This window comes from Coptis chinensis, chromosome 6 (assembly GCF_015680905.1).
Source record: "Coptis chinensis isolate HL-2020 chromosome 6, ASM1568090v1, whole genome shotgun sequence".
Lineage (NCBI taxonomy): Eukaryota > Viridiplantae > Streptophyta > Magnoliopsida > Ranunculales > Ranunculaceae > Coptis > Coptis chinensis.
In genome coordinates this window covers 20906609-20933232 of record NC_141461.1, presented here as the reverse complement: position 1 = coordinate 20933232, position 26624 = coordinate 20906609, and the positions used below count along the sequence as shown (strand labels likewise).

The 26624-nt window shown below is 37.2% G+C and overlaps 1 protein-coding gene and 1 non-coding gene across 2 annotated transcripts; both read right to left on the bottom strand.

The window, feature by feature from the left end:
• Nucleotides 1-617: 617 nt before the first annotated feature.
• LOC147492044 (small nucleolar RNA R71) lies at nt 618-721 on the bottom strand. Its single transcript, XR_015200618.1, has one exon. It is a non-coding gene; the product is annotated as a small nucleolar RNA R71 (small nucleolar RNA).
• A 21933-nt stretch (nt 722-22654) lies between these two features.
• Nucleotides 22655-24807, bottom strand: LOC147492043 (cytochrome P450 93A3-like). Its single transcript, XM_086566883.1, has 2 exons — nt 23717-24807; nt 22655-23624 (listed from the first exon to the last, which is right to left on the bottom strand). The coding sequence occupies exons 1-2, from the start codon at nt 24686-24688 to the stop codon at nt 22935-22937; spliced, it is 1662 nt and encodes a 553-aa protein (XP_086423009.1). The 5' UTR covers nt 24689-24807; the 3' UTR covers nt 22655-22934.
• Between the last annotated feature and the right edge of the window lie 1817 nt (nt 24808-26624).

The following is a 26624-nucleotide window of genomic DNA, read 5'->3' as shown; positions in this document are numbered from 1 at the left end:
AAGGACGCAATTAGGTATTCCTTTCTTCCACACCTCGCATCTCCGTTAGAGGTTTATACTAGTATATCAGAATTGTTTGGAGTGTTGATGTGTTTAGCTAAGTTTGGTTTTATCCTTGTATGAGATTAAGGTCTGGCCGAACAAAAACACCGAACGTAATTACACAACAACGTCAACAAACAAGTCTATCTAGTATACCACCCACTACACCTCTAGCTACTATTTCACACACATCACCTGAGACAATGCCCGACCTAAGAAGAGAGGCCCTCTCGACTTCTACAAAACCTTGAGCGATAGCCCCAAATCGCATCGCATCGTTAGCGGACCACCCGGGGATTTCGAATCCCCAAATATTTTAATTTGTTACCCATTTTTCATGGATTAGACCATGAAAAACCTTATCGGCACATCGCGGGAGGATTGAACAAGTCCTAACAACATTCCACCATCCTACGGTTGGTACGGAACAAATTAAATTAAGGGTATTCCCTTTCACCTTAGCCGATAAGGGCGGCATCTTGGTTAACGACCAAACGCCTAATTCTGTGGACTCGTGGGCTAAACTTGTTCAGCTGTTTATGGAACATTTTTACCCACCCCTAAAGACGGATGAGATGCTTTCCAAGATTTATTTCTTTCGACAAAATCCTCATGAAACATTTTCAGAGGCTTGGAATCGTTTCACCGATCTCCTTATAGAGTGTCCACATCATAACTTAGCGAAAAGACACGTTAGTTAATTGCCTTTTTCAAAGGACTTCTACACCACCATAAAGAAGTCCTTGACATAATGAATGGGGGTAGTTTCTTAAGCAAAGGAGGCGGAGGCTTATAAATTTTTAGAGGACCAAACTAAAGCTTAAATAACAATTTGGGGGTAGTGACGATTACTCCGCTCCGCTAGTTCTTCTTCAATGATTAAGGCTACCAAGATGTTTGAGGTTAAATCAGATCCCGAGCTTAAAACTCTAATTGAATCCCTCACAAAAGGTAGAGGCCATTTCGTACAATAAAAGCCAATCCCCGTCATGAATGTAAATTCAAATCCATGTAGTTTTTGTTGGAGCCCCGAGCATCCCGACTCCATCGTCCCTATAGCCTATGAGCAGGCTTTTTCCATTAATAGTGAACCTAACGCCGCGGAGACAAACTCCCAACTTCGGGTTGGAGAAATAACCAAAGCGTCACACCTCAAGGGTACAATAACCAATATGTTAGGCCCACGCACGGCTTTAACCAAAGCCCCACTACGACAAAGGGCGAGTGGTCGGGGAATTTTAATAATTATAACAACCAAGTGCAAACTCGACAAGGTCAAAGGTAATTATAATAATTATAATGCTAATAGAGGTATCGTTAGGTAAATAATAACTATCAAAATCCACCCATAAATAATTCCGCGGAAATAGTTCCAAATACACACCACCGTGACTACTACACCCACACAACCGGATCGTCTTGACACCTTCATACAAGTGAGCCAAAACTTTTCCAAACCATGGCTCAATCTAACCAAATGCGGCTTCTACAATCCGTTAATAATTTAACCAAACAGTTGGCTCAAGATAAAGCCCAACCCAAAGGTGTGTTTCTAGGTAACGAAATACCTAATCCTAAAACAACAAATACAGCTTTTGAGGTAACCGATAATACTAGTAACGAGTATGAAAATGTAGGTGAGCTAAAGGCCATCACCACCCTCCGTTCTGGCAGAATGGTTGATAACAAAGTAACTATGCCTATAGTTACCCCACCAAGAGCCCCTACACCTACTATATTACTAGATACCGAAATAGAAACGAAAGAGCCTACCATTTGTAGAGGTACCGGCCCAACACAACCTAAGAAACAGGAAGCCACGGTTAAACACCCAGGTAATACCATTGCTAAATATAGACGTAAAACCACCGTTTCCACAAAAATTAGCCATGTTAACTAGGGATACAAATTACGAGGAGATTAGGGATGTTTTCAAGAATCTAACTATAAACCTTCCCTTCCTTGAAGCTATAAAAAAGCTACCACACCATGCGAAGTTTCTTAAGGAATTGTGTACTACTAGGCGTAAGACCAATATACCAAAAGACGCCTTTTTAACAGAACAATTTCCAACTATATCCGAACATAATGGAATTGTTAAGTACAAGGACCACGGTCGCCCCATCGCACAATGCACCTTAGGAGATTCTTATCGACGACGCGTTATTAGACTTAGGGGCTAGTGTCAACTTACACCCGTTTTATTTGTATAGACAAATAGGTCTAGGCGAGATGCAACCCACTAGAATGGCGTTGCAATTAGCTGATCGGTCTATTAAGTATCCTAAGGGTGTCATCGAAAATGTTACGTAAAAATTCAGGATTTTTACTATCCGGCTGATTTTGTCATCCTCGACACGAGAAGTCGGTTAACAACTCGTCCCGATCATTTTAGGGCTGACCTTTTTCGCAACCGCCAATGCGCTCATTAATTGCCGCGATGGTTCAATGTCCATGTCTTTTGGCCATCTTGCTGTTGAAGTCAATGTTTTTAAAACAAAGACACAGTTACCCGATTCGTCTATGGATGGAGAGGTTAGCATGATCGAGAGTGTTGCTCGAGATTATTTCAACAACATGTTCCCTGATAATCATATGCCCAAATTTCTTTCCTTTGGAAGTTCAGACTCCAACATTTCCATCCCTACACTAGTCGATACACATATTACGGATGAGGATGAGATAGATGACTTTCTCAAAGATGTAGAGGACTATCATAGTAACGAGGATATGACCAATCTAGATGAGCAATTCGATGAGTTTCTTCGAGAAGGTGATGAATCACCCTATCAAGAACTACTTTGCACAACATCCACCTCGATTCCCCTCCTTCCACCCTTTCAAAGGAATCTCGAGTTTGCACTCGATCCTTTTGTTTCTCCCGTGCTCCATAATTTTTTAAATCCACCTAGTAAACAAATACTACAGAAGGACAAACCACTTGACACCTTCATTTTCAGAATTGAGACAGTCCCTACACACACAATGAATGAGTTTTGTGCTAAAACCACATCCTAATTGTTTACAGGCTGTCTTTCTACAACTTATCCATATCCACCATATTCTCCACAACCATTCACTTTTCCACACTTATTTACTAGAACACCCACTCATTCAAAAATGAAAAATAAGGTGCATGATAGGTTACATAATAGGGTTATCCGACTTCGCTTTCATTTCACTAGGTTGAGTCATGGGAAATCTTGGTGCTTGATTGTGTTTGGATATGTTTTCTGGGATATTTATTTATGGAATGATCCACAATTATTTCGGTTGTTGATATATGATAAACTGCATGTTCATACATACGTCTAGATAAAGTCTCGAGTATCTGACTATAAACGACTCAACTTTTGTGGTTGGTGCATTTCCTTTCATTTCCATATATTGGTGAGTGCACCATTAAGGTAACCGGGCCCTCCCTATGGAGTGTGTGGCTGTAAGTACCGGATCCTAAGTCCACGTTTAAACATAATTCACGTTTTCCACTCTTGCATGTTTTCGGATTTTTTGAGTCATGTTTCTCTATGGGGTAAATTATGTCTTTATTGTTTATTGTTTTATTTTTAAAATTAAAAAAAAAAAATATTATATATATTTATATATATATATATATATATAATATATATATATAATATATATATATATATATATATTAAAGAATAAGCATAGTAACCTAGGAAGTCTCGGGAATCTGACTTTAAAAGATCCACTGCTAAAAACAAATTTTCTAAGCTTCGTTGTAAAAATTTGTTTGGGGGTGGGGTGTTCGTATTTCCGTACTAAATATTTATGTCCCATTAGAGTTGCTTAGGCCGTTTTATTGTATTACGATTCGGGTTGACATAATCCATGAATTTAGAGTTCAATTGTTCGCATAACGTACGTCATGCACGCACTTCGAGGCGTTTTCCACTATCTTATATGTCATCCACAGTCGGAATAGAGTGTTTTATGGATCATTGGATTGGAAATTCTCTCCTGATCATTTCCATATCTCATTCGCAAAAATCGGACCGGTAACGAAGCGGCAATTTTGATTTGAAGTTTCGCGAAAAATCGAAAAAAATCACAAATTTCGATTTTGGGCTTGGGCCCAACTTCGCCCACTACAGTAATAGCGACGGCCCCTTACCTTTTTTAAAGACACTCGCGATCTTCTTCTCCATTCCGCCATTAACGCCAAGCTCCAAAAACCTAAAAAACAAAATCAAAATAAAAAGAAAACGAGAATTAACCCACGCCCAAAATCAAATCCCAACCCAAATCGACTCCAAACACCACCGACCACCACTCCCACCGATTTACATCACTAAAAACTACCGAAAATTCAAAATTTTTGTGCTGCCGCACCACCACTCCACCACCACCACTGTTGCTTCAACCGGTCGATTAAAATCCCACCACTACATCACATTTAAACCCCCACTACATTCCAAACTTCCAATGGCTCAACAACCGAATTTTTCGAGCAAACTTTTACCGCTTACCACTTCGCGGCCGCTTTTTACGGTGATGAGATGATCGGTCGAGACTGGAATAGGTTGTGGTACTTTCGACCGAAGCCTATTACCACACGAGGACTTAGTCCGGACGGTTCTATGATCTGAGGGAGTTGGAAGGGACTAGGATTTTTGTTGTGGTAAATAAGAGGCGGAAGGAAGTGACGATCGGTTGTTTGGTCGAGATTCTAGGCATTCCGCCTAGAATCCATTTGAATGATGTCACCCTGCAGAGTCCCAAAGATAATGGGGTAGAGCCATTGATGCACGAGACAGTTATTGGAGGGACTACAATGCAAGATCGCATTGTGTTCGACAAGCTTCCCTTAGGACCAACAACCGGTGGCTACTGCCCAGTGGATTGGTCGAACATCGAGGGAAGGGAAGGTCGGCGATATCGGCCCGAATCGCCTCCATATCTTATGGATACTCCAGGAGCGGAAGTATGACTTCAGCATCTTAGAGTTTTTACTGAGCATGATTAGGGGAGTAGGGAGGTCTGTTGCCTCTCTCCCTGTGTTGATAACAAAGATCATGCTCAAGTTGAGAGTAGCTCAGGCGACTGATCGGACATACATCACTCTCCACCGTAAACCCTCATGATCTATAAGGAGTGTGTCCAACGGGTTTGGAGATTGGCTGAGGATAGAGAAGAAGAAGAAGAGGATGGAGGAGCTGAGAATGCCGAGGAGGCTCGGGGACATCAGGATGCCTCCGAGGATGAGGAGGACTTGACCTATTTTGACGCGGATGCCTTGGAGAGGTCTTTGGACGGATGCGAGCGCGCATGGCTATGATCCATCGAGGCATCGCGTTAAACACTATATCTGTGAAGACCTCCGGACTCGGACAGCAACGATGCATCACAACTTCGAGCTCCGTACCCGAGAGAGGGCGAGAGGTGGGAACAGATGAGCCGAGCTAGAAGCTTCAGACCGCCCGATTCGGGGCGAGATCTGACACGATTCCCACCTTCATGGGGACTCTCCTTCCGAGGACACACCATCCGGCACGCGTCGTCGCCCGAAGGACAAATGGTCTTTGGGCTCTTGGGGAGCTTCGGAGCGATCTCGGAGCATGTTCCCTCCGCCACCAGTTCTGGAGTAGCTAGGGATAGTATAGTTTGATGTTTGATGTTTTATTTGTAATTTCATTATTGTTATTTATTTTAATGCAAGTTTATTTCCGTAATTTGAATTTTGTAGTGTAATGTACTCCGAATGAAAATTTTAATATAAGGGTTATTTTCAGTATGCGTGGTTGTTTCATATTGATCCCACCTTCCCAACTTGTTTAGGGGTGGTTTTATCAATTCAAGCATTATTTTTATAACCCTCGTGTTAGAATTTATTATGAGTCAAGGTGAAAATATGGCCGTTTAGGCATATCTATGATTGAGTATCATTGTAGGATGAAATCTAGATTAAATAGGTACATTCTATCATAAAATCAACCTAAAAGATCTTGGGTTTGAATTAGAATCAAGGATATTAGTTGTTTCCGTTTTCGGGTTTGGAAATTTTAGGATTTCCGAAACTGCCGTAATTAGTTTTGGCAACTTTCGATCCATTTTAGCAACTTTAAACCATATATAAACTTGATACAATCTATCCTCACAACTCACACTACACCTAAACTCCATCACTCACCTTTCACTCCCCCGCGATTCCCTCGTTTCGCTCATTTTCCGAAGTTTACGAACTCCGAAACTTTTCAGCGCTCTTCTACAGCGACTTTCGGCTCTGTATATTTTTTTCTGAGTTTTTGTCGAGGCGGCGCTTCAAGCTGAAGCGACCAGCCAAACACTGGAAATTTCAATTTCTTCGAAGGGCTTTTATCTTCTATCAGAGCGCTTTTCGGCATACGACTTCCGTGGACCAGGAAATTTCCAGTTTTTGTGCGTAGTATCCGGATCATTCGCAGCTATTCCAAAGCGTAATTTTGAGATGACATCTCCAACATTGATATCGGAACAGTCTTTCGAAGATTTGTTCCAAAGCACTCCTTATGGTGCTTGGTTTCGTGGGTTTATCACATTCGTTGGTCGGGAGCCGCTTATGATAAGACCGGATGCACTTTATTCTCCGACTCTAGCATCTTATTTTTACGATAACTGCATTTTCTTTGAAAGACCAGATGGAGAACAAGTGTTCTCCATCAACATTGATAATGAACCAATGGAAATTACCAGGTTCTTGCTAGCATTTGTTCTTGGGCTGGCTATGCCCGCTGAAATACAAGACCCATGGTGCTATTGGGTCGATAATATGTATGTCTACACTTACGAGTTTTTGCATGAGTCGTATGACGCGGGCATTTTCCGTATTGAGGACCAAGGGGAATATAACGTCGCCTTTGGTAGCCTGTCCATGAACATAGGAACTGTAATGTTTTGGATCATGCTAAACATTTTAAGGGAATGACGTTTTTCTTCTGTGAATGATGCCACTTGCAGCGTCTTCCTTGCTTTAGCCACGGGACGTATGTGTCATGACCTTCCCCGAACCTTGATGTCTAGTTTAGCTCGATCCCATAGCATGAGGCATAAGTACCTTCTTATGCCCGTTCTAGTTTCTCATATTATGCTATGTTTCTTTCCTATTTTTTGTACACGCTTCACGGATTGGATTACGGTCGACACTATACGACCCACCAATAGTATTATTCGATCTTTCCGTGCAATGACTTGGCAAGGGTGGAGGATACAACCTCATCTGGTTGCACCCTACACCCCGTCAGACCAAGTGACTCTTAATAGGTAGCAAGCAATAATAGATGATAAATGGCGGGAAGCCTGGCAAATTATCATGGCATGGCAGGACGCGAAGGAACCTCACTTCTTTATGGAAGAAGAGAATGAGGAAGATGACGAGTAATGCGGGGGGATAAGGTAAGTTTTCATTCTAGTTAGTGTATGCTTATGTCCCAAGCAATTTCATTCTTGTTAACCCTATAATGGGTAGAACTCGTATAGAGTTGTGTCAGTTTTATTTCCTATATTAGTACGTTCAAACCTTGTTTTACAGATGTTCCCGAATTTCACGCGCGTTTCAATGGTATTTTTCCTACCCTCTTTATTTAATTCCTTTGAGGACAAAGCATGCTTTTTTTGTTTGGGGCATAGAAACACATGTAATTAAGGCATCTGTTAGGATATAGATATGTATAATATGCATTTATTTCTAGTTAAAATTTTAAAAATTCAAAAATATAAATAAATAAGTTCATGCTATACACTTAGGAATATTGGTATTGTTTCTTTCTCCATGCTCTTAACAATCTAGAAGTCTCACGTAGCTGTTGCATCAGAATAATTGTTAGAAACTTAGGTTAATATATAGGTAATAATCTTTGCATCTATCTATAAATATATTACATGAGTATTTATGATTGTTAACAGTAAGTTTTGAAATTTAGGCTAGAGTACTTATTCTACAAATCTGTGAGAATATAGCCTAAAAAGCCTTATATGAAAGCTAAACATTTGAGAAATGACACAAGGGAGAAATAAAATCCGGATAGAGAAATCACACGTCCACTTGCTTGATCACTATGCCATATCCTAAGTGAGAATTTAGGCCCTTTTTGGATCGATATAGCCAGAAATTCAAACCTATGAATTATTTTCCGCTAGTCGCCCCTCTGAGCCTTTCTTTAGCCTTCCATAAACCACAAATCCTTTACCCTGTTACAAAAACAAAACAAAATAAAAAATAATAATAATAATTCAACCCACCCAATTTAGAATAAGTCTGAGAATAGAATGAGGAAGAAAGAAGAAGAGAAAAACCTGTGTAAACAAAAGTTAGTTAATTGCTTCAAAAAATAAAGAAAAGAAGTTTCCATCCAAGGAAAAGAAAAATAAAAATAGAAATAAAATAAAAACTCCAAAAATAGAATAAAAGGGAGTCAAAAGCCAAAGGAAAAAAAAAAAAAAAGAAAAAGAAAAAAATATGGCTAAGGATGGAAACAAAGTGTAGAAGCAAAAGTAAATAACAAGGTTTTCTCTAGTTACATAATATGAAGACTCTATTATCTCGGACTTGTCCTTTTTGAATATCCATTTCCTTCCTTCTTAAACCATCTCCTAATCCCCGCAACACCTAATAAAGACCTCTAGCTCAATTAGGAATAGACTAGTGTGATAGTAAGTGGCAGATGTGTTTGATCGACTCCGGCTTCCTTGTTGTCATTGAGATTGTAAGGTAAAGTGTGCCCACTGCGCACTAGAGTAGCTAAACTTGAGTGGAAAAATCAGAGTGTTGTATCTTGACTATTATTGTGAGAACCTACTTAAGGATGCTATTCCGAGTTTCAGAAACGGATCTGCTAGACATTTCATAGTATTACTCATTGTATATATGTTTATTATAGATGATTTATTATTATGCATATATTAGCTTAGGTTTTTGACTTGGTTATTCTTGTTCATAGCTAGTGAGATGTATAGATAGTTTGGAGCATGAATAAGGAAACAATAGTTTTATTTCTTAGTCGTTGTAGTATAGATGAAGTTTGTGAGTACCTTCACTGGAAAACTCTCACGAGGTTATAACTTCGGCCCACTAGGGAATTCCTAGTGGTTTAAAGCCTTGTGCATATGGTCAATGCAATCGCGCTCAGAAACGAGTAGTTAGGACTCCATTTTTGGTCACTTATTCTAATTTCTCATCTTTGCTTGAGGACAAGCAAAATGCTGTTTGGGGTGGTTTGATAAGAGCCCAAAACTGTAGTTTTAACCCTGTAACAAACATACCTTTAGACCAATTACGTGAGTAATAATTAAGAGTTAACACTGATTACGTGTTTTTATGCATTTCAGATTTCAAAGTCCATTATGTGCAGAAATGTGCCACTTTAGCGAGATAAAGGAGCAAAAAGGGGGTTACTAAGGAGTTCCGTGATTAAAGGCCAAGTTTCTAGAAGACAAAGCCTTTCCAAAAGCCCGGTCAAAAGAGGTGAAAAGTCGACGCGGGCAAAAATAGCACACAAGTCAGCAGAACTTCCGAAGGCCATATCTTTGGACTCATACCTCGGAATGGGGCCTACCTTATGTCAAAACGACCGACTCGGAAAGAGCTTTCCAATGGTCTAAGTCTTGATCCAATCAGAGGAGAAGAAGTGGACGAAAAGTCTGTTGAACCCAACTGCAGCTGAAGAGGCCTTTTTGGACTGAAAGAATTGGGTTTTGGGCCTGATTCTTTGGCCCAAAACATGGCTCCAAGCCCATGCACGATTTTTGGATCTGAATGTATAAAAACAAAAGTTTAGCTCTTTGATTGAGGAGTAGATTTTTTAGTAGAGAATAGTAGATTTTTAGGTTAGAAAATAAAGGAGCTTAGAATAGAAAGTAGCCATTAGAATAGCTTCTAGATCTAGATTTAATTGTTTTAATTAAGTTTAATTTCAAATCCAATTCTTGTTTTAGATTAAACTATTAGAATCATTGCTCTTAATTAGTTTGATTAATAAAATAGCTAGTTGTTAAATTTCGATTTTGTCATTTCCATTTCTAGATCTAATTTCAATTCCTGTCCTTATTTCATTTGAGTCATTAAATTAGATTTCATTATTGTTTAATTAAGTAAATTTCGATTCTTTATATCATGTTTAGTTTAAATGTAATCGGAAATGATTGCGTAATGATTCTCGGCTAAACCTCCATTAGAGGGGGTTGAGAAGCCTTGATGAAAGCTTGATTCGAATATATCGATAGATTGTATGTAATTTCCTTTCCACTCTAGAAATGATTAGTTCACCATGAGAATGGGTTTAATCGTTCACATGCTAGTTATGAATTGGTAGGAATGCCATGTGTAATTAGGGATTAGGAAGAACCAAATTGTTTACGGGCGATTCAATTCGGATTACAACGATTCGTCGTTAATAGGATTAAGTCGAGTTAAGGTGGAATCAATCCCCTTCTAACTCCTTATCATCGAATCAACGTAGCATTCCCTTAGTTATCCCCATCGTCGACTAGTTGCATTTTGTGGGTAGTTGCATGTGATCTAGTTGTTATTTTCGTAAATCTCTCATTAGACTTTAAGTAGATAGTACGAACACGTGAGAACATAGCATGCGGAAGGACTAAGAGTGGAACGAATCACTCTACTCTACTATATCTCAATAGAGTTGAGAGTAGAATCTTTGATAAATATAAGCATCATAAGATTAGTTTTAGTTTACTTACGTTTTGAGTTCATCGTTCATTTCGTAGGTAGACTATTCAATTTTAACCTTTTATCAGTTGGTTTGGTTATTTGTAATTGGTAATAGATAGCAGCTGGGATACCTATTGATGAAGATGATAGATCTCTTTTGTGGCGTTTAGCTCGACAAGACAAAAGTGGTGAACATGGTCGACTCAAGCCAAAATGTGGCCTTAGAGGGCCTTTATTTCCTAGGCCATCTATAATCACCAAAAAAGTTCACTATATATTCACAATTTTATTATAAATTAAGAGCAAAAATCTAGTATCATGACTCAAATTGAATGAAAAAACAACAAGAACATAACCAAATAAACATCAAAACTATAAATAAATAAAATAATAGATTCAAATTTAAATTAAAAAAAAAAATCAAATTTCACAAAAACTGTGAGTATTAGATGATGAATTGATGATTAACCGTTTATAACTCAAAAGTGAAATTGACAGATGGTTAAACTTGAAATTGGTGAAATAGAACAAGTGAGAGAGAAATATTTAATGAGAGAAGTGTAATGACAATTTCTTTAATTAAGATAGTTTAAATAAGAGAGCGAGAAGAAGAAAATGCATAGAATGTGGAGATTCTTTCACTTAACGTGGGATTTTCATTTGTTTTTATTTTTCCAATGAAACAAGTTGATTAAATGAGCACACTCCTAAAAAAATTGAAATTACTACGTGCTTGTAGCCATTGGATTCATATTAATACATTGAGATGTCATTTGTGCGGTGGATTATTAGATTGTATACACTCCACATTAATTCACTCCGAAATTTAGTGCGTGCATAGAAAACCCATTTGTAAACAAATTGACTATCATATCCTTTTTTGGTCTTTTTTTCTTTATAAAATTAGATAATAATAAACAAATATGTGGATAAATTAGAAAATATGAGGCCTTCCAAATTTGAGGCCTTAGGCTATCGCCTAACTCGCGCCTAAGGGTTGAGCCGGCACTGGTGGGTGAATATGATGATGATGCCACAAGGGAGGTAGTTCAAAAGATGGTAAGTATCATGCACATTTGTAGAGTTTGTTTTGACCTGTTGCATATATAGGTTCAATGTATACATTCCATCTCTGCATAAACTGTTGCATATATGGGTTATACTTGTTCCCATGACTTGAAGATAAGTTACGACCCTTTTCTAGTCTACATACCCCACAAAGTACTTTATAAACAAGGCAGTTGTTTCTGCTAGATTGCACTCCAGTTCAACTTCTTTACATGAGGCTTACCTTCTTGGTAGCTACAAATGTTAGATTAGAGTTGTTATCATTTTGTCGAATTTTGGTCTGAGAATATTCCATGAATTTTGCGAGTGTTCAACCTATGTTAGCGAAATCATGGACATTTCCAATGATGAGCTAGTTTTTCAGCTAGTTTATAATAGGGTTATTTAGACTTTGGTCCTACTATTAATAGCGAAATTAAGCTTTGGTCCTACTTTTCAAATTTATTAGGCTTGGTCATATTTTTTTCCTTGACTGTGAGTCAATATAGTTGACCCTGGTCAAGCTGCTTGTTATTTCAAAATAGCCAGAATACCCCTCCTTGTGCATGTCATGTGTTTTTATGTTGACGTATTTAGTTCGCCATGTGTCGATATAGGATGTGGTTACAGAGAACTAAAATATTGGACCATCAATTTGTTGTTGTGCACATCTCGAGGAGAACTAAAACACAAGTTGGATAAACTTATATTTTGGTACATAAAACAAAGTCATCTTTTAGGAATTAAACCTACTGAACTTCACAAAATTAGAGTTTAGTCCTACCCATTACAATTTAAAAGTTTGTTAGGTTGAAAACTACCTCATTTGACACAAAATCAATTACTTGTAAACCACATCATTTTTGGCTTCTCGACTATGCAGCTCTAAGCATTCGGTGTTCTTCCAGTCATCCCGTGGGGACTTCGTTCAATTCTTGTAAACTGTAAAGGTTGGTGGACTTTATACGACTTGATACCGGCCCGAAACCCAAATTAATTACTTTAACATATATCTCCACCATCTAATTTTGAAGATTCATCTAGAAGAATGACTAGAGCACGTTCTGATACTGATCTTCAGAATCTCACTATATAGAAGAGAAAACCATTAGTTCAAACACTCAATGAGTTTTTAGAAAATACAGAAGAGCCAAATTTGAAGTCGAATTTGAGGTTTCAGCTGTTTTCTAGCTCTGGGTTAGATGAATTAGTGGAGGAGGAGGAGGAGGTGTTTGGGTGGTGGTGGAATTGGGTTTAATGGTGGTGGTAAATATAATGGTGGAGATGGAGTTGGTGATGGGTTTTATGGATTTTCAAATTCTAATGAGAATGGAAATCACACTGATTCTTATTATCAGAAAATGATTCAATCAGATCCTGGAAATAGTCTTCTTCTTGGAAATTATGCGAAATTCTTCTTGGAAATTATGCGAAATTCTTAAAAGAGGTATAACTAATAAACCCCATATTTAATTTTGTTAAATTTTGATCAAATAATTGTTTATTTGTTGTGATCTGATTAAAACTATTTTTTTTCTCGTGACAAGCACACTGAAGGGTAATGTTGTCATTTTGAAAATACAAACAGATTGAAATAGATTGACCAGGGTCAACTATATTGACTCACAGTCAACAAACAGATGTAGGACCAAAACCTAATAAATTTGAAAAGTAGGACCAAAACCTAATTTCGCTATTAATAGTAGGACCAAAGTCTAAATAACCTTTTATAGTATCAACTGGTGAATATTTATTATCTATTTCTACTATCCCGTATATGAAGTTAAGCAGTCCTCTGTATGACATATTCCATAAAGATACTTTGGTTGTTAGCTCTCTCTCTCTCATTTGTTTAGCATTGTTGTCCTTTTTCTCTTAAATCGTTTGGAAGGCAGAATCTTTGACTGGTTTCATAACATTTTTAGTTTTCCTGAAGCTTTAACCTTTAACTTCCGTCTTTCCAACAACGTATAGTTTGTCTTGCTGACTTTCAAAATTAGGTCAAGGAAATAACCTTACACTAAGAAGCAGACTTTACTGTCAAATTTGCCGTCCTCATTTTCTGAGTCATCTGGAAGCGTCATTCATCTCACACCAATCTCCCTTATAGGCTTATACTGATGCTAAAAAAACAACCTCTTCTAGTCTACTTCTTAGTTAAGCAAGCTGGATCTGTGGACTCAAGCCAATGATGACATTTTTACTAGGGAATTAGGGATATAGGGGGATAATTTTGACTCCCATTAGGAGTGCATGTTAATAGTAAATTTCTGCTCTGCTGGTTAAAACAGAAATATCGTTCAAGTCTCTACTATTATTGGATTGGCTAAGCTATGATCATGCTGTAGTTAGGAACCATACGATTCCGTCATGTGGGCATTTGTCAGCTCTGTATGTTTGCCGATGATATCTTGATTTTTCCTTGATATTGACTATATCCCACTAAAAGAGAAAAGGAAGAGAAAATTCTAGTCCCTCCAGTCATATATATATGGTTGGCAAATGTCCACATAACACTTCAAAGGCTAAGAACATAACACTATGTATGTCTGATGTGTTTGTTAGGTCTTAAGTTGCAAAGGAGGAGGCTGGGTCAATAAGCAACATAATTGCACAGGTTATTCATGTTATATGAAGTGGCCTTCTAGTATCCAACGGGAGGATCTGAAACTTCCAGGACAGCACAAACTTTCTGCAGCTTCAGCTGAAGGGCAGTTTCAGAGTTCAGTTCGTGAGCATGAGATGCAACAGACAAAAAAATTCTAGAAGCATTGCAATGTTTGCTGCGGATAGCAATTGCCGGTGGGTCTTGTATAGTTCACTTATGACCTGTATTATCAGTAACTGCACAGCTATATGACCCTTCATTCTAGAAACTACGTAAGCTGCAAGCAATATCAGGTACCTCGCTGGGACCTTGATGTATCTTGAGTTGACATGTGCTTTTGGCTGCAAAGGAGGAGGTTGGTTCAATAAGCAACATAATTGCACAGGCTATTCATGTTATATGAAGTGGTCTTCTAGTATCCAACGGGAGGATCTGAAACTTCCTAGTTGAGAGAGACCTAGGGCTGTTAAGCAAGTCAGTGACCTAGGTTGTTAAGCAAGTCAGTGACCTAAGACATATCTCTTACTTCCTAGTTGAGAGAGACCTAGGGCTTTCAAGAATCAAATACAGCTTATTACCCTAGTAGGACTATCTTATCCTACCCAAAAACTGAGGCTTGAAAACTCGCACCTAACAATGTTGGTAAAGAGACAAATATATGTGTTCTTATGTACTGAAGCCTCTCGTCTCTTTTAATAACAACTGTGTGTGTATACCAAAGAGCCCAAGCTGTGGCAGAAAGGACGATAGGCCATATTTTAGCATCCAGTTGTAAGTGTATAAATTGTAATGCTTGCTTGAAATATTTCAGTTTGCATACTCTTTGATGATAGTAGTTTGCGAAACCGTAATTTTTGTGTAAGATGTGCTTATTTATTGTCAGGGTTATATATTGCCCAATTGTTAACTGTGGTGCAAAATTGAATTCTCTGGATGGGTTTGAGGATCATTACCATGCTCGATACACTGCATCTTGTTCAGTGTACCAATCTGATTATCTAAATATAAATGCATGAAATGGTTGCACATTTGTCATCTTACTTGTTTCTGCCAATTGTTTACTGCTCGCTTGTAGTACATGCCAATTGAAAACAATGCATCTACTGCTTTCAAAAGATTGTAGTCCATATTACTAGATTCTTATCTATTTTTGCAGGAGGTGCTGAAAAATAAGGTAGAGGAGGGGGTTTTGGCAACGGAAGGAAAGAATGACATACTTACTATGGCATTGGGAACTCCAAAGCCTAGTTGTCAAGTTAGGGCAGGTGGACAATATACCACTCCCACTATGTACTTCAATCTTCCTTTATAATAAAAGATCAAAGAAATACCACGAGGATTTGGAAGCAAAGTTGAAAGAGAAAGAAGCTCAAAACGAGAAGTTAAAATTTTTGGTGCTACATGTGCTTAAAGAACAAGCGGAGGATTACCAGGAGGTGGAGATGGAATCTGACTCATTGAGAGCGGTGAATGCAATCAACAAAGTGGAAAAACCTCCGTGGTACTGCCGGGATATACTCAAAGCTATTAATATGAAGCGGAGCGACTTCAATTTCATATCCTTCTCTCACGCGTTTAGAGAAGTGAATCGAGCTGCAGAGTACCTAGCGTCCCTTCATAATGCAACTGATTTTGTATTGCAATTTGTTCCCCCATTAGATAAGAGATTACAATGTATAGTAAATGATGATGTAAGTGGACAAATTTATGTACGAAATGGTTAATGAGTAATATAATACAGGTGGGGGTCCGCCTAACCCCAATTTATTTTTTTATTTTTTTTAAAAGAAGAGCAAGGTGTGACTAATTCACCAACGACGACAGAACTGTTGAGCGAGTTGCGCAAGCAAGGACCAAACAACTCGCTACCATTAGAAAATGTGGAATCCAATAGTGCCAAAAGTGATAATAAGCAACAGGTGATTGCCAAGTCTAAGAAGGTAAGTTTTTTGGCTTTTAAATTTGTATTTCTGATTTTCTACACATTTCGAGTGTTCTCTTTAACTAAACTCTTATTTAATGTATAGAGAAAAGATGGTGGTCAACAAAAAAAAAAGAGTGACATCATTAAAACTTAAGTCGAAAAATGTATAGGTAAGTTCATTCTATAGTTGCCTTAACCATGTTATATTCATTGTGGTATAGTAAATGCAGGCAATGATACGTAGCTTTTTTCATTCCTTTATTCCAAGTGCTTTCACATATACTAACTTGATATACACTTCATCGTTTAGTCAAAAATGGACAACGGAAAGAGCATTGCGGTGTCGGAAAAACTTAAAGCTAAAGATGGGAAGGTAAAAAAATATTTTCTTAATTAAACTCAAAGGTTGATTAAATGTTTGTGTCAAATTTGTTAGTAGATCCATAATGCTGTCTTTGTTTTGCTTATTTGTTATAAGACCAAGACTGTAGATTGGCATTGGGATCTAAAGACAACATTGTTGTCGAAGGTCGTGTTTCAGCAAGGAAGGGGCCAGAGGATATTGTTCACAACATGCCTTTGGGGGAGTCATATATGATGGTCTCAATAAATAAAGCATTGTGTGGTGATGCCTCCCAATTCGAAACGGCGATGAACATGTTTGTTAAAGATGTGGTAAACTAGTTTGTGGCATGACCTAAGGAACTTGTGATACTTAAAAGTGACGAGGTAGTATAAGGATATGAATTTTGTATGTTAATTTACTTAATTTTGTTATATAAACATCAATCCTGTTCACCTTCCTTTTTGTTAGGTAGAGAAGCGTATTCCACTTCCACGGGGCAGTATTCAATATAATATCAGAAAGTTTGTGGATTGTGTTGACAAATTAGTGAAAGAAGACTATTTTATAGATGTTAAGTTCCAATGGTTGGAACTCTTTTCCATGATGAGATGGGGGAAGTACGAGTTTCAAAAGATGAGTTGATGGATGTGTGTGAGAAGAGAATGTTAAATGGTAGTTGCATTATCTCCTACGTGAGGTATGAATAATTTGGTGAACTTATTTGTGTTAGTTATATAATTTAACTTTTCATATGTGACGACTTAACAAAATGTATGTATATGTTGTAGATATTTATATTCGACGTTTGTAATTGCTCAAGCAAAGTACGCATTTGGTAACCCAGAAAGTTTTACTATTTATACAAAGGATGATGAGAAGGCTCGATATATTCAGAAGTTGGCTGAAGAACACGGCGATCGTGTGCTTTTAATTCCTTTCAACACAGGGTAACTGTGCTTATACATTTGCAGTATATATACATTATTTTCATATAATTAAAATTACTTTATTTTTATTTTTATTTTTATTTTCCGATTGGTTATATAATTAAAAGTGTTTAATTGGATTTGTATCCACATAACTGGTCATGTAGGGGGGCATTGGGTCTTAATGGTTCTTGACATACCATCAATGGAAGTGTACTAGTTGGACTTTTTAAAAGATTTTCGAGGGCCGCCAGATCCGGCTTTTAAATTATTAGTGAACCCGTGAGTTTAGTCTTTATTTATTGTATTTTTCATTGTATATTTGATTCTATCTTGAAAATAATGAGAATGAAACAAATGCATACATTTTCAGTACGATTAAGACATCAAATATGTCCAAAGGAAAGAGAAAGATGAATCCAAATCCAAATTGAAACTATGTGATAGTAAGCTTAGTTTGTTTAGAATACAATACAAAATATCTTCCAATTTGTGTATATGTGTTAATGCAAGTATTAATTATGTGTAGTGCCCACAACAACAAGGGGGGGATTGTATGCAGATATTATGTATTGCTCTAGCTTTATGCGAGATTTAGTGGAGGATCTTGGTCCACCACTCAAAAAGAAAGTGACTGTAAAGTAGCATTATTTTTCATAGTCTGCTAGCTTATAAATTGGTGCATGTGTAAATATGGTAGGCAATGCATTGCCTGCATTATTTATTTTCATAATATTTATAATATATTTTTCGTCGAATAGGTATTGGAGTTCTCTAGCAAGAAGAGTTACACCACTGAAATAGATGAACTTTGTCTTGAATTCATCGACTTTATCCAACAATTTATCTGAGTAGTTAATTTGGGTAAGTGGGCTTCCATATTTTCCCTTTCTTTATATATATATATACTTTTCTTATCGATTTTTTTTTTCTTACTTGTGCAACATACCCTTCTTGATTCACTTGCTTTTTAATTTTATATACTAGTCATAGTGGGATGAGGACTTCATGATGCAGATGCATGGATTGATTAATAGATGAATAGATGGCAGCTAGGTTTTTTGGTGTTGGAAGTGCACACATACAACAAGCTAAGATATGGCTAGGATAGCGTTGGCGTCATTGGCGTCATGTAGTTTTTTTTTGTTTGCTTTATTGTGATTCTTTTGGTATGAGAATGACTTATTTTGTTGGGAGTCAAACTTGATGATAGATACTAAGTTTGATCCATGAAATCAATAGAAGTTAATTGTTTTGAATGTTGTTACTTTTTTTCCGAGTGGATGTTATCAAGTTTCCATATCATAAAGCAGGTTAAAACGATTTTGGTTGTGATGTTTTGATAAATGTATGTGGATGCTGTTTATGTCATAAAACAGGTTAATGGGATTTTGGTTATGATGTATAGGATGCAGGTTGAGAAATGTTGTTTTTAATAGAAATGAATACGATCAAATACAAAAATGAGAAAAGATTTAAAAAAAAAAAAAAATCATTTGTGTCGCTTTTGGAAAAAGCGACATAATATATATTAAAAGTGACACAACTGACCACTCTTATGTGTCGCTTTCTTTTTCATATGAGTTACATTGAGTTAATTCCCAAAAGTGACACAAGAAGTGGGGCAGCATTTGTGTCGCTTTTAACGTATTTATGTCACATTCTGGTTCAAACGTGACACAACTAGTATACTTAATGTGTCGCTTTTGACATACGTATGTCACGCTCTGGCCCAAAAGTGACACAACTAGTTACTTAATGTGTCGCTTTTGACATACTTATGTCATGCTCTGGTCAAAAAGTGACACAACTAGGATACTTAATGTGTTGCTTTTGACGTACTTATGTCACACTCTGGTCCAAAAGTGACACAACTAGAATACTTAATGTGTCGTTTTTGACGTACTTATGTCACTCTCTGGTCTAAAAGTGATATTTAATGTGTCACTTTTGAAAAACCATATGACACTTTTTCTTAAAGGTGACACAAGAGGCTATTCTTAAGTGTCATTTTACTAACAAAAAATGACACATTTAATAAGGCTTATGTCACTTTTGAACTTTATGTGACGGGGGCTGTTAGGTCACTTTAGAATTAATTTCAAAAGTGACATAAGTGACTTTTTGTGTCACTTAAAAAGGGACACAAAAAGCCTTTTTTTAGTAGTGAAAGAAGCAAAAACAAGAAGAACTCACTCAATCTTAGGCGGGAAGTATTCTTAAATTTCTTTCTACAAGTGGACAAACAGAGACTTCTAATGAAGATGTTGCGCATGAGGAGCTTGAAAATATAGTGAATATGGAACATGACGAGAGCGGGAATATAATGATGAATTTGAAGAGAGATTAAATGTTGAAGCTGAAGAGGAGGTGAATAATATTGAATTAGAAGAGAGAGTAAATGCTGAAGATGAAGAGACAATGAATACTAAAGCCAAGAAGAACTCAATGAAGCTATGAATGAGAATGGAGAATATGGACTGACAAACTATTTTGATCCGCAAATTGGGATAAGATTGATCAGAAATATAGAGATTTATTGGTCGAAAAAGGTCCAATAAGAGACAATGTTACTAATTTTCCTAGAGATGATGAAGGTAGACACTTTTCAACCTTCCACTACGTGCGACGTATGGATAATGGTTTGAAGTAGGATTGAGAGTGGCTTGTTTATTCTCATTCGGTGGACAGGGTATTTTGTTTTTGTTGTAAGTTGTTCAAACAACGAGGAAGGCTTTCTCAATTAGATAGTGAAGGATGTTTAAATTGGAAAAATCTTGCATTAGTGAAAATCTTCAAAAACATGAACAAAGTATTGAGCACAAAAGACACTTGAATAGTTGGTGTGAGTTAGAAAATAGGTTAGGAAAGAATGAAACAATTGATAAAAGTGTGAAGCAACAAATCAATCGAGAAAAAGAACATTGGAGACAACTATTATTGAGGATACTTGTTCTTGTGAAAGCTCTTACTAAAAATACTTCGACATTTCGCGAGGACAATGAGAAGATTAAAGAAGAAAACAACGGTATTTTTTTTTAGCATGATTGAAATGATTGCAGAATTTGATCGATCTAATATTGCAAGAGCACATCCGACGTATTGAAAGTCATGAATTCACTATCATTATCTTGGTCACAACATTCCAAATAAACTAATTCAGATGTTAGCAGGTGACGCTATTAATGCCTTTTTATTTTGGGTAGATAATCCGTGACATTCTATTACTATAAGAGTTATCATAATTTTTTTTGCAAGTGAGGTGAAAAATGCAATTCTTAAGAAAATTCAAGCGGCTAAGTACTTTTCAGTTATTTTTGATTGCACTCTAGATGTAAGCCATGAAGAACAAATGTCGTTGGTGATACGATGTGTGGATGTCTCAACAAATCCATTTAAGATTGAAAAGTTCTTTTTAGAATTTATGAAGGTGGGCAATACATCGGGTTTGGAACTCTTTAATGAACAGAAAGTTATATTGAGCACTCTTCAGCTTGATATTAATGATGTAAGGGGACAAGGCTATGACAATGGATCTAATATGAAAGACAAAAACACAAAGGCGTACAAAAAAGATTGCTAAAAATAAATCCTATAGCTTTTATACACCATGTGCATGGTTGCCATCGTCTAAATCTTGCATTGTGTGATACGACTAACTCTTGCTCTAAAGTTGTGTCCTTTTTTGGAGTGGTGCAATGTGTATATACATTGTTTTCTTCTTCTACAAAACGGTGGAAAGTTTTCAAAGAACATGTGAAAAGTGGTCCTAATCTTACTTTGAAGGTATTGTCATAAACACGTTAGGAAAGTCATGTGGAAAGTGTTAAAGCGATTAGAAATCAAACTCCACAGATAAGAGATGCTTTAGTTGAATTAATGGATACTAGTGATGATCCGAAGACTAGAGTGAAGCTGAGTCCCTAGCCACACATGATATTGAGAATTTTGAGTTCTTGATTGGTATGATTGTTTGGCACACGATATTGAATGGTGTTAATGTTGTTAGCAAACTCTTACAAACTGAAGATGTGCATATTGATGTTGTTATATTAGTGAACTGTAAATGCTGATTTTTTTTTGAAAAGTATAGAGAAACCGGATTTGAAGAAGCAATAATAGAAGCTAAAGAAATTGCAAGTGCTATGCAAATTGAACCTATTTTTTGTGAAAAGCGTATCATTCGTAGAAAGAGACATTTGATGAAAATGCGGATAAAGAGGTGCCACAGTTAGCTGAAGAATCATTTAGAGTCAATTACTTCATTTTTATTGTTGACCAAACTCTTTCTTCTCTTAAGAGTAGGTTTGAACAGTTTCAAGTATATGAGAAACATTTTGGGTTCCTGTTTAATTTGGAAAAATTGAAGTCTATAGACAAAGATAGTTTAAAGGCTTCTTGTGGCAACTTAGTAGAGTTTCTTAAAGATGACAACATTTCTGATATTGACGGGACAGAGTTATTTTTGGAATTGCAACTTTTGAAAGAAGTTTTACTAGATGACGCAAAGAAGACAATTGAAGTGCTAAACCATTTGAACTTAAGGGCTAGTTGCTTTCCAAATGCGTAGATTGCTTGCAGAATATTATTAACTATACCTGTTACAGTTGCTTCTGCAGAGAGGAGCTTTTCAAAGTTGAAGATGATTAAGTCTTACCTTTGATCGATCATGTCGCAAGATAGATTAAATGGATTAGCTATATATTATCTATTTAAAAAGTTTTGGTAGAAGAGTTTGACTATGCAAATGTAATAATTGATTTTGCAGCTAAAATTGTGGGACGGGGAAATTTTCGATAATACTTTACTTGATGTAATTAATTAGTTCGTGACTTGGTGGGGTTAGATTTTATTTCCCCTACTTTCAAAATAAATAACAAATTTTTTTTTTGCTTATATATATATTTTTTTCTTTTGTTAAAGCTTAAGGCCCGCTTTGAGAGCTCACCTAGGGCCTCTCAAATCTCAGGGTCGACCCTGCCGATACATGTCCTTCCTGCCGATAATTTTCCTCCATCCACACAGTACCATGTATGCATACATCGGAGTACAGAATCTATTATGTAAGAAACAGAGAACTGATGATTGCGCCGATCAGTGATGTTCTAAGATTAAATTCTCTTAAAAAGAGAAAAACAGTACAAAATTGTGAGAATGTCTGTCACAGACGGATCCCAGATTACAAGCAGAAAGACTAGAAGAGATCATTCACTTATAATTAATGGAAAATCCTTACAAAACTGTTAATCGACAAAACCTTTTAATTTTTAACGAAAAGAAAAACAAAAAACAAAAACAAACCTTTAGTAGATTCCATTAGGGGCCTCCCAAACACGAATATGTGTAGAAGTAGCAGTAGAACAATGAATCATCGATCATTCTCTGGCCACTCTTATAAGTCCGCAATCCGCATAGTTGGGAAATGGTCTCAGCCGGGTTGATGGCACAAGCATGAGAGGCTGTGCCTTGGGAACAGTCAATCCTGGCCGTTCAGTCATATCGACAAGCTTTCCTGTCATCTCATCGCCATAGCCTGCTATCTTCCAATGAAAGCACTGAATCAACAAAGCTAATACTGTAGGAACAACTTGCACAGCAAGCGACACTCCTGGACACCCCCTTCTTCCAGAACCAAATGGCAGGAGATTAAAATGTTGGCCTCTAACATCCACTATGCCAGCATTATCATCAGTTTCGCTGTCAGACATGAACCTTTCTGGTTGAAATTCAAGAGGGTCTTTCCAATTATTTGGGTCTCTACAAATAGACCAATTGCTAATAAAGAGAATGGTTTTTGCTGGAATGAGGTAACCTCCAATCTTGCAATCTTGAGTTGATTCTCTTTCAAATATTGGTATTGGTGGATGTAGTCTAACTGTTTCTTTGAATATGGCTTGTATATATGAAAGATTTGGTATGTCAGTTTCATTGACCAGCCTGTTTTGTCCCACAATTGAATCTATCTCTTTTCTTGCTTTTTCCAATATGCATGGATGGTTTATAAGTTCAGACATTGCCCACTCCACAACAATCCCAGATGTATCAGTTCCAGCTGAAAGGAAATCCTACAAAAATGTAAAATTAGTAAATGATAGGGTTCAATGCATGCTCCTTCAACAAAGGAGAACAATATATATAATGGTAACAATTAACTTACAAATAAGAAAGCCTTAATATTTTCTCTGGTTAGCCTAATGCTTGAGTTCTCGTCGTCTGATATATCCAACAAGATACTGAGAAAATCAGTCATCTTTTGTTTACCTAGTCCTTCATTACCCCTCTTCTCCTTCTGCTTATTTCTATCTACTTCCCGCTCCGTTATTATTTTTTCAAGTAAAAAATCAAATCTGTGGTTCATAGTCTTCGCCTTCTTTTTAATTCCTTGCAAATCAAGATTCTGAAGAAACCATATGAAATCTGAAAAGTTAAACTGGGCAACTAACTCTGTGGCCTCTCGAACCAAACTTCTAATCTCCCTAGCTTTCTCATCCTCCCCAGAACATCTAATATTCAACATCATTTGAGAAATTATATTGTTTGAAAGCTTCATTACTTCTTGGGATAAGTTCACAATTTTCCCACTATGAGCTCTGTCTACTAGCAAATGTACTAATTGTGAAGTCTCGTTGTATCGAATATGTTGTAGCTGCCCAAGAGTTCTTTCACCAAGTAATTCTGAAGTAACAATCTTTTTTAGGAACTTCCAATAAGGTCCATAAGGAGCAAATGAAAATCCTGAAGAATTATAAGTAAGGAGATTGATTACGATATTCATTGGACGTGAAGCGAAGGTGAGGCCGTTGGTAATGAGGAGTTCTTTCGCAAGTTCTGGGGTTGAAGCAATTATGCAAAGGACTGAGCCAAGGCGGAGATGGATCAAAGGACCATAACGGGTGCACAGATTGTGGAATGATGGGTGAGGTGTGTTGTTGAGGAGGTGAAGGTGTCCAACGATTGGCAGTCCTCTGGGACTAGGTGGGAGACAGGGGAGGCCTGTTTGGCTCTTGGACGATAAAAGTTTTCGATAGAAAATCACTAGGAGAAGGAAGATGAAGGTATAGATTGCTGTATTGATTTCGAGTACCATGGTGTGAGGAATAAAGAGAAGAATGGCTATCAACTCTAACATACTTCCTTATATACAGATTCCTCTCCTTTTTCCAAAGAGTTTGGCATAATGTGATGGAGTATGTAGCGAATGCTTATGTTGTGACGCTGGAATTTGTCGAGGCACTGGAAAGGCGGATTACAAAGTCAGAACTATGGATGCTGATGGAATACATTTACTTGACTGGGCATCTGGGCCGAGGTTGTTTGAAGCATAGTTCGGGATTTTGGAATTCCGACAAATCCAAAAACCGAAATTCATCAAATTTCGACTCCTATTATATTTGGAATTTTGATTGATTTCGGAATAATTAATATTTCGACTCTATATTTGGAATTCCAATTTTTTGAAAAACTGAAATATTGAACGGAATTCCGAAATTTCGTTCGGAATCACGAACATTGATTGGAAGACGTAAGGGCGGCATGTGAGAACAAAGCTGGATCAGGTAAAGTTTGATCTAATGGGTATCTTAGGATTACAATTATGTTGTATTGGTTGTCAAGTGAAATGATAATAATTCTGCCATTACTCTTTTGTGTCAACTGTAATATATTATGTTGGGTCTATTCAAAATGGCGCATCTGTCATTACTCTTTGTGTCAACTGTAATATATTGTGTTGGGTCTATTCAAAATGGCACATCGGATAAAGCTTTCGGGCTAGGTTTTCTTCGGGGTTGATGAGCCTTCGGGCAATATAATCCTTCGGGGGTAGTGTCTCTTCGGAGTTAATGAGCTTTCGGGCAATATAATCCTTCGGGCTAGTGTCTCTTCGGGGTTAATGAGCCTTCGGGCAATATAATCCTTCAGGCTAGTGTCTCTTCGGGGTTAATGAGCCTTCGGGCAATGTAAGTCTTCAGACTAGGGCATTTCAATGTAACTGGTGTGGATCTGTCTTATTTAGAGTTAACTGTAATTGTGTATCTACTAAAGCCTAAATACAGAACCTCAACATAACACGTACCTACTTCATCTCCATCATTTTGCCTCTTCCAGCCTCATGGCAAAGCATGCATCACGATATAGCGACTCTACATAGACAAATATTGCCACATCTTGTAGTCATGGTTCTTTCATCCCCTGATTTCGGATGTGTCAGAGGTCAGACCTTTGCTCCCAGCAGGTTTTCCTCCAAGGGCTCCAAACCAAATCTCAACCATACACGTTTCAATCTCATCCCAGTAAAATAGGAGGTGACATAATGTTTAAATACTCATGTACCATTTTACCACGAATGAAAGAAAAATAAAGAAAAAAAGAAAAAACTCTAATAAACCAGGTCATGAAGTTTTTCTTGATCTGGGACTAATCCACTCTTGATTTCATGTCCATAATTGATAATTCTCCATTGATATTGCTTCACACTAACAGAGATTACTTGAAAGCTAGTTTTATTCACCCTCTCACCTAGCAATCAATTAACTATAGAAAGTCAGTAAACATATGTATTAAGGTATTCTCACTCAATTGGGTTTCTATTTCATGTTGGCAAAAGAAAAAATGCATTAGAGCATTTGCAATGCAGGGAAATAAGGGGGGTTTGTGAAAACTTTCACCTAGTTGGATCCAAAAGCGATGTGCAATGCAGGGTGATAAACTCGGTGAATATTTTCCCCAGTTCAAAACAAGGTGAAACCTTCCACCGAGTTTTTCATTGACTTGTTAACTTTGGACAAGATGTTGGATTCCGTCTGGATTACAAAACTCACCAGACGGAATCCAACATCCCGTCCGGAGTCCTAATGGCTAGTTTACCAACGGTCAAAAAGTCAGAACGGTAAAAAACGGTCAAAATAAAAAACTTTGGTATATATACAACATTTGTTTTATTTCAACTCACACTTCCAACAATTATATATCATATTTCTTCTTCTTTAAAATCAGTTCTTAAAAAAAAACCAAATATCAAATGGCATCAACTCAAGCATCTCAAGCAAGTGGTAGCACTCAAGCAA

Excerpts from the sequence above, each read along its gene's own strand:
- LOC147492043 (XM_086566883.1), bottom strand. The coding sequence starts at position 24,688 with ATGTTAGAGTTGATAGCCATTCTTCTCTTTATTCCTCACACCATGGTA. Across the intron at positions 23,625-23,716 it reads ATATTAAGGCTTTCTTATTT|GATTTCCTTTCAGCTGGAAC; the intron begins GTAAGTTAATTG and ends ACATTTTTGTAG.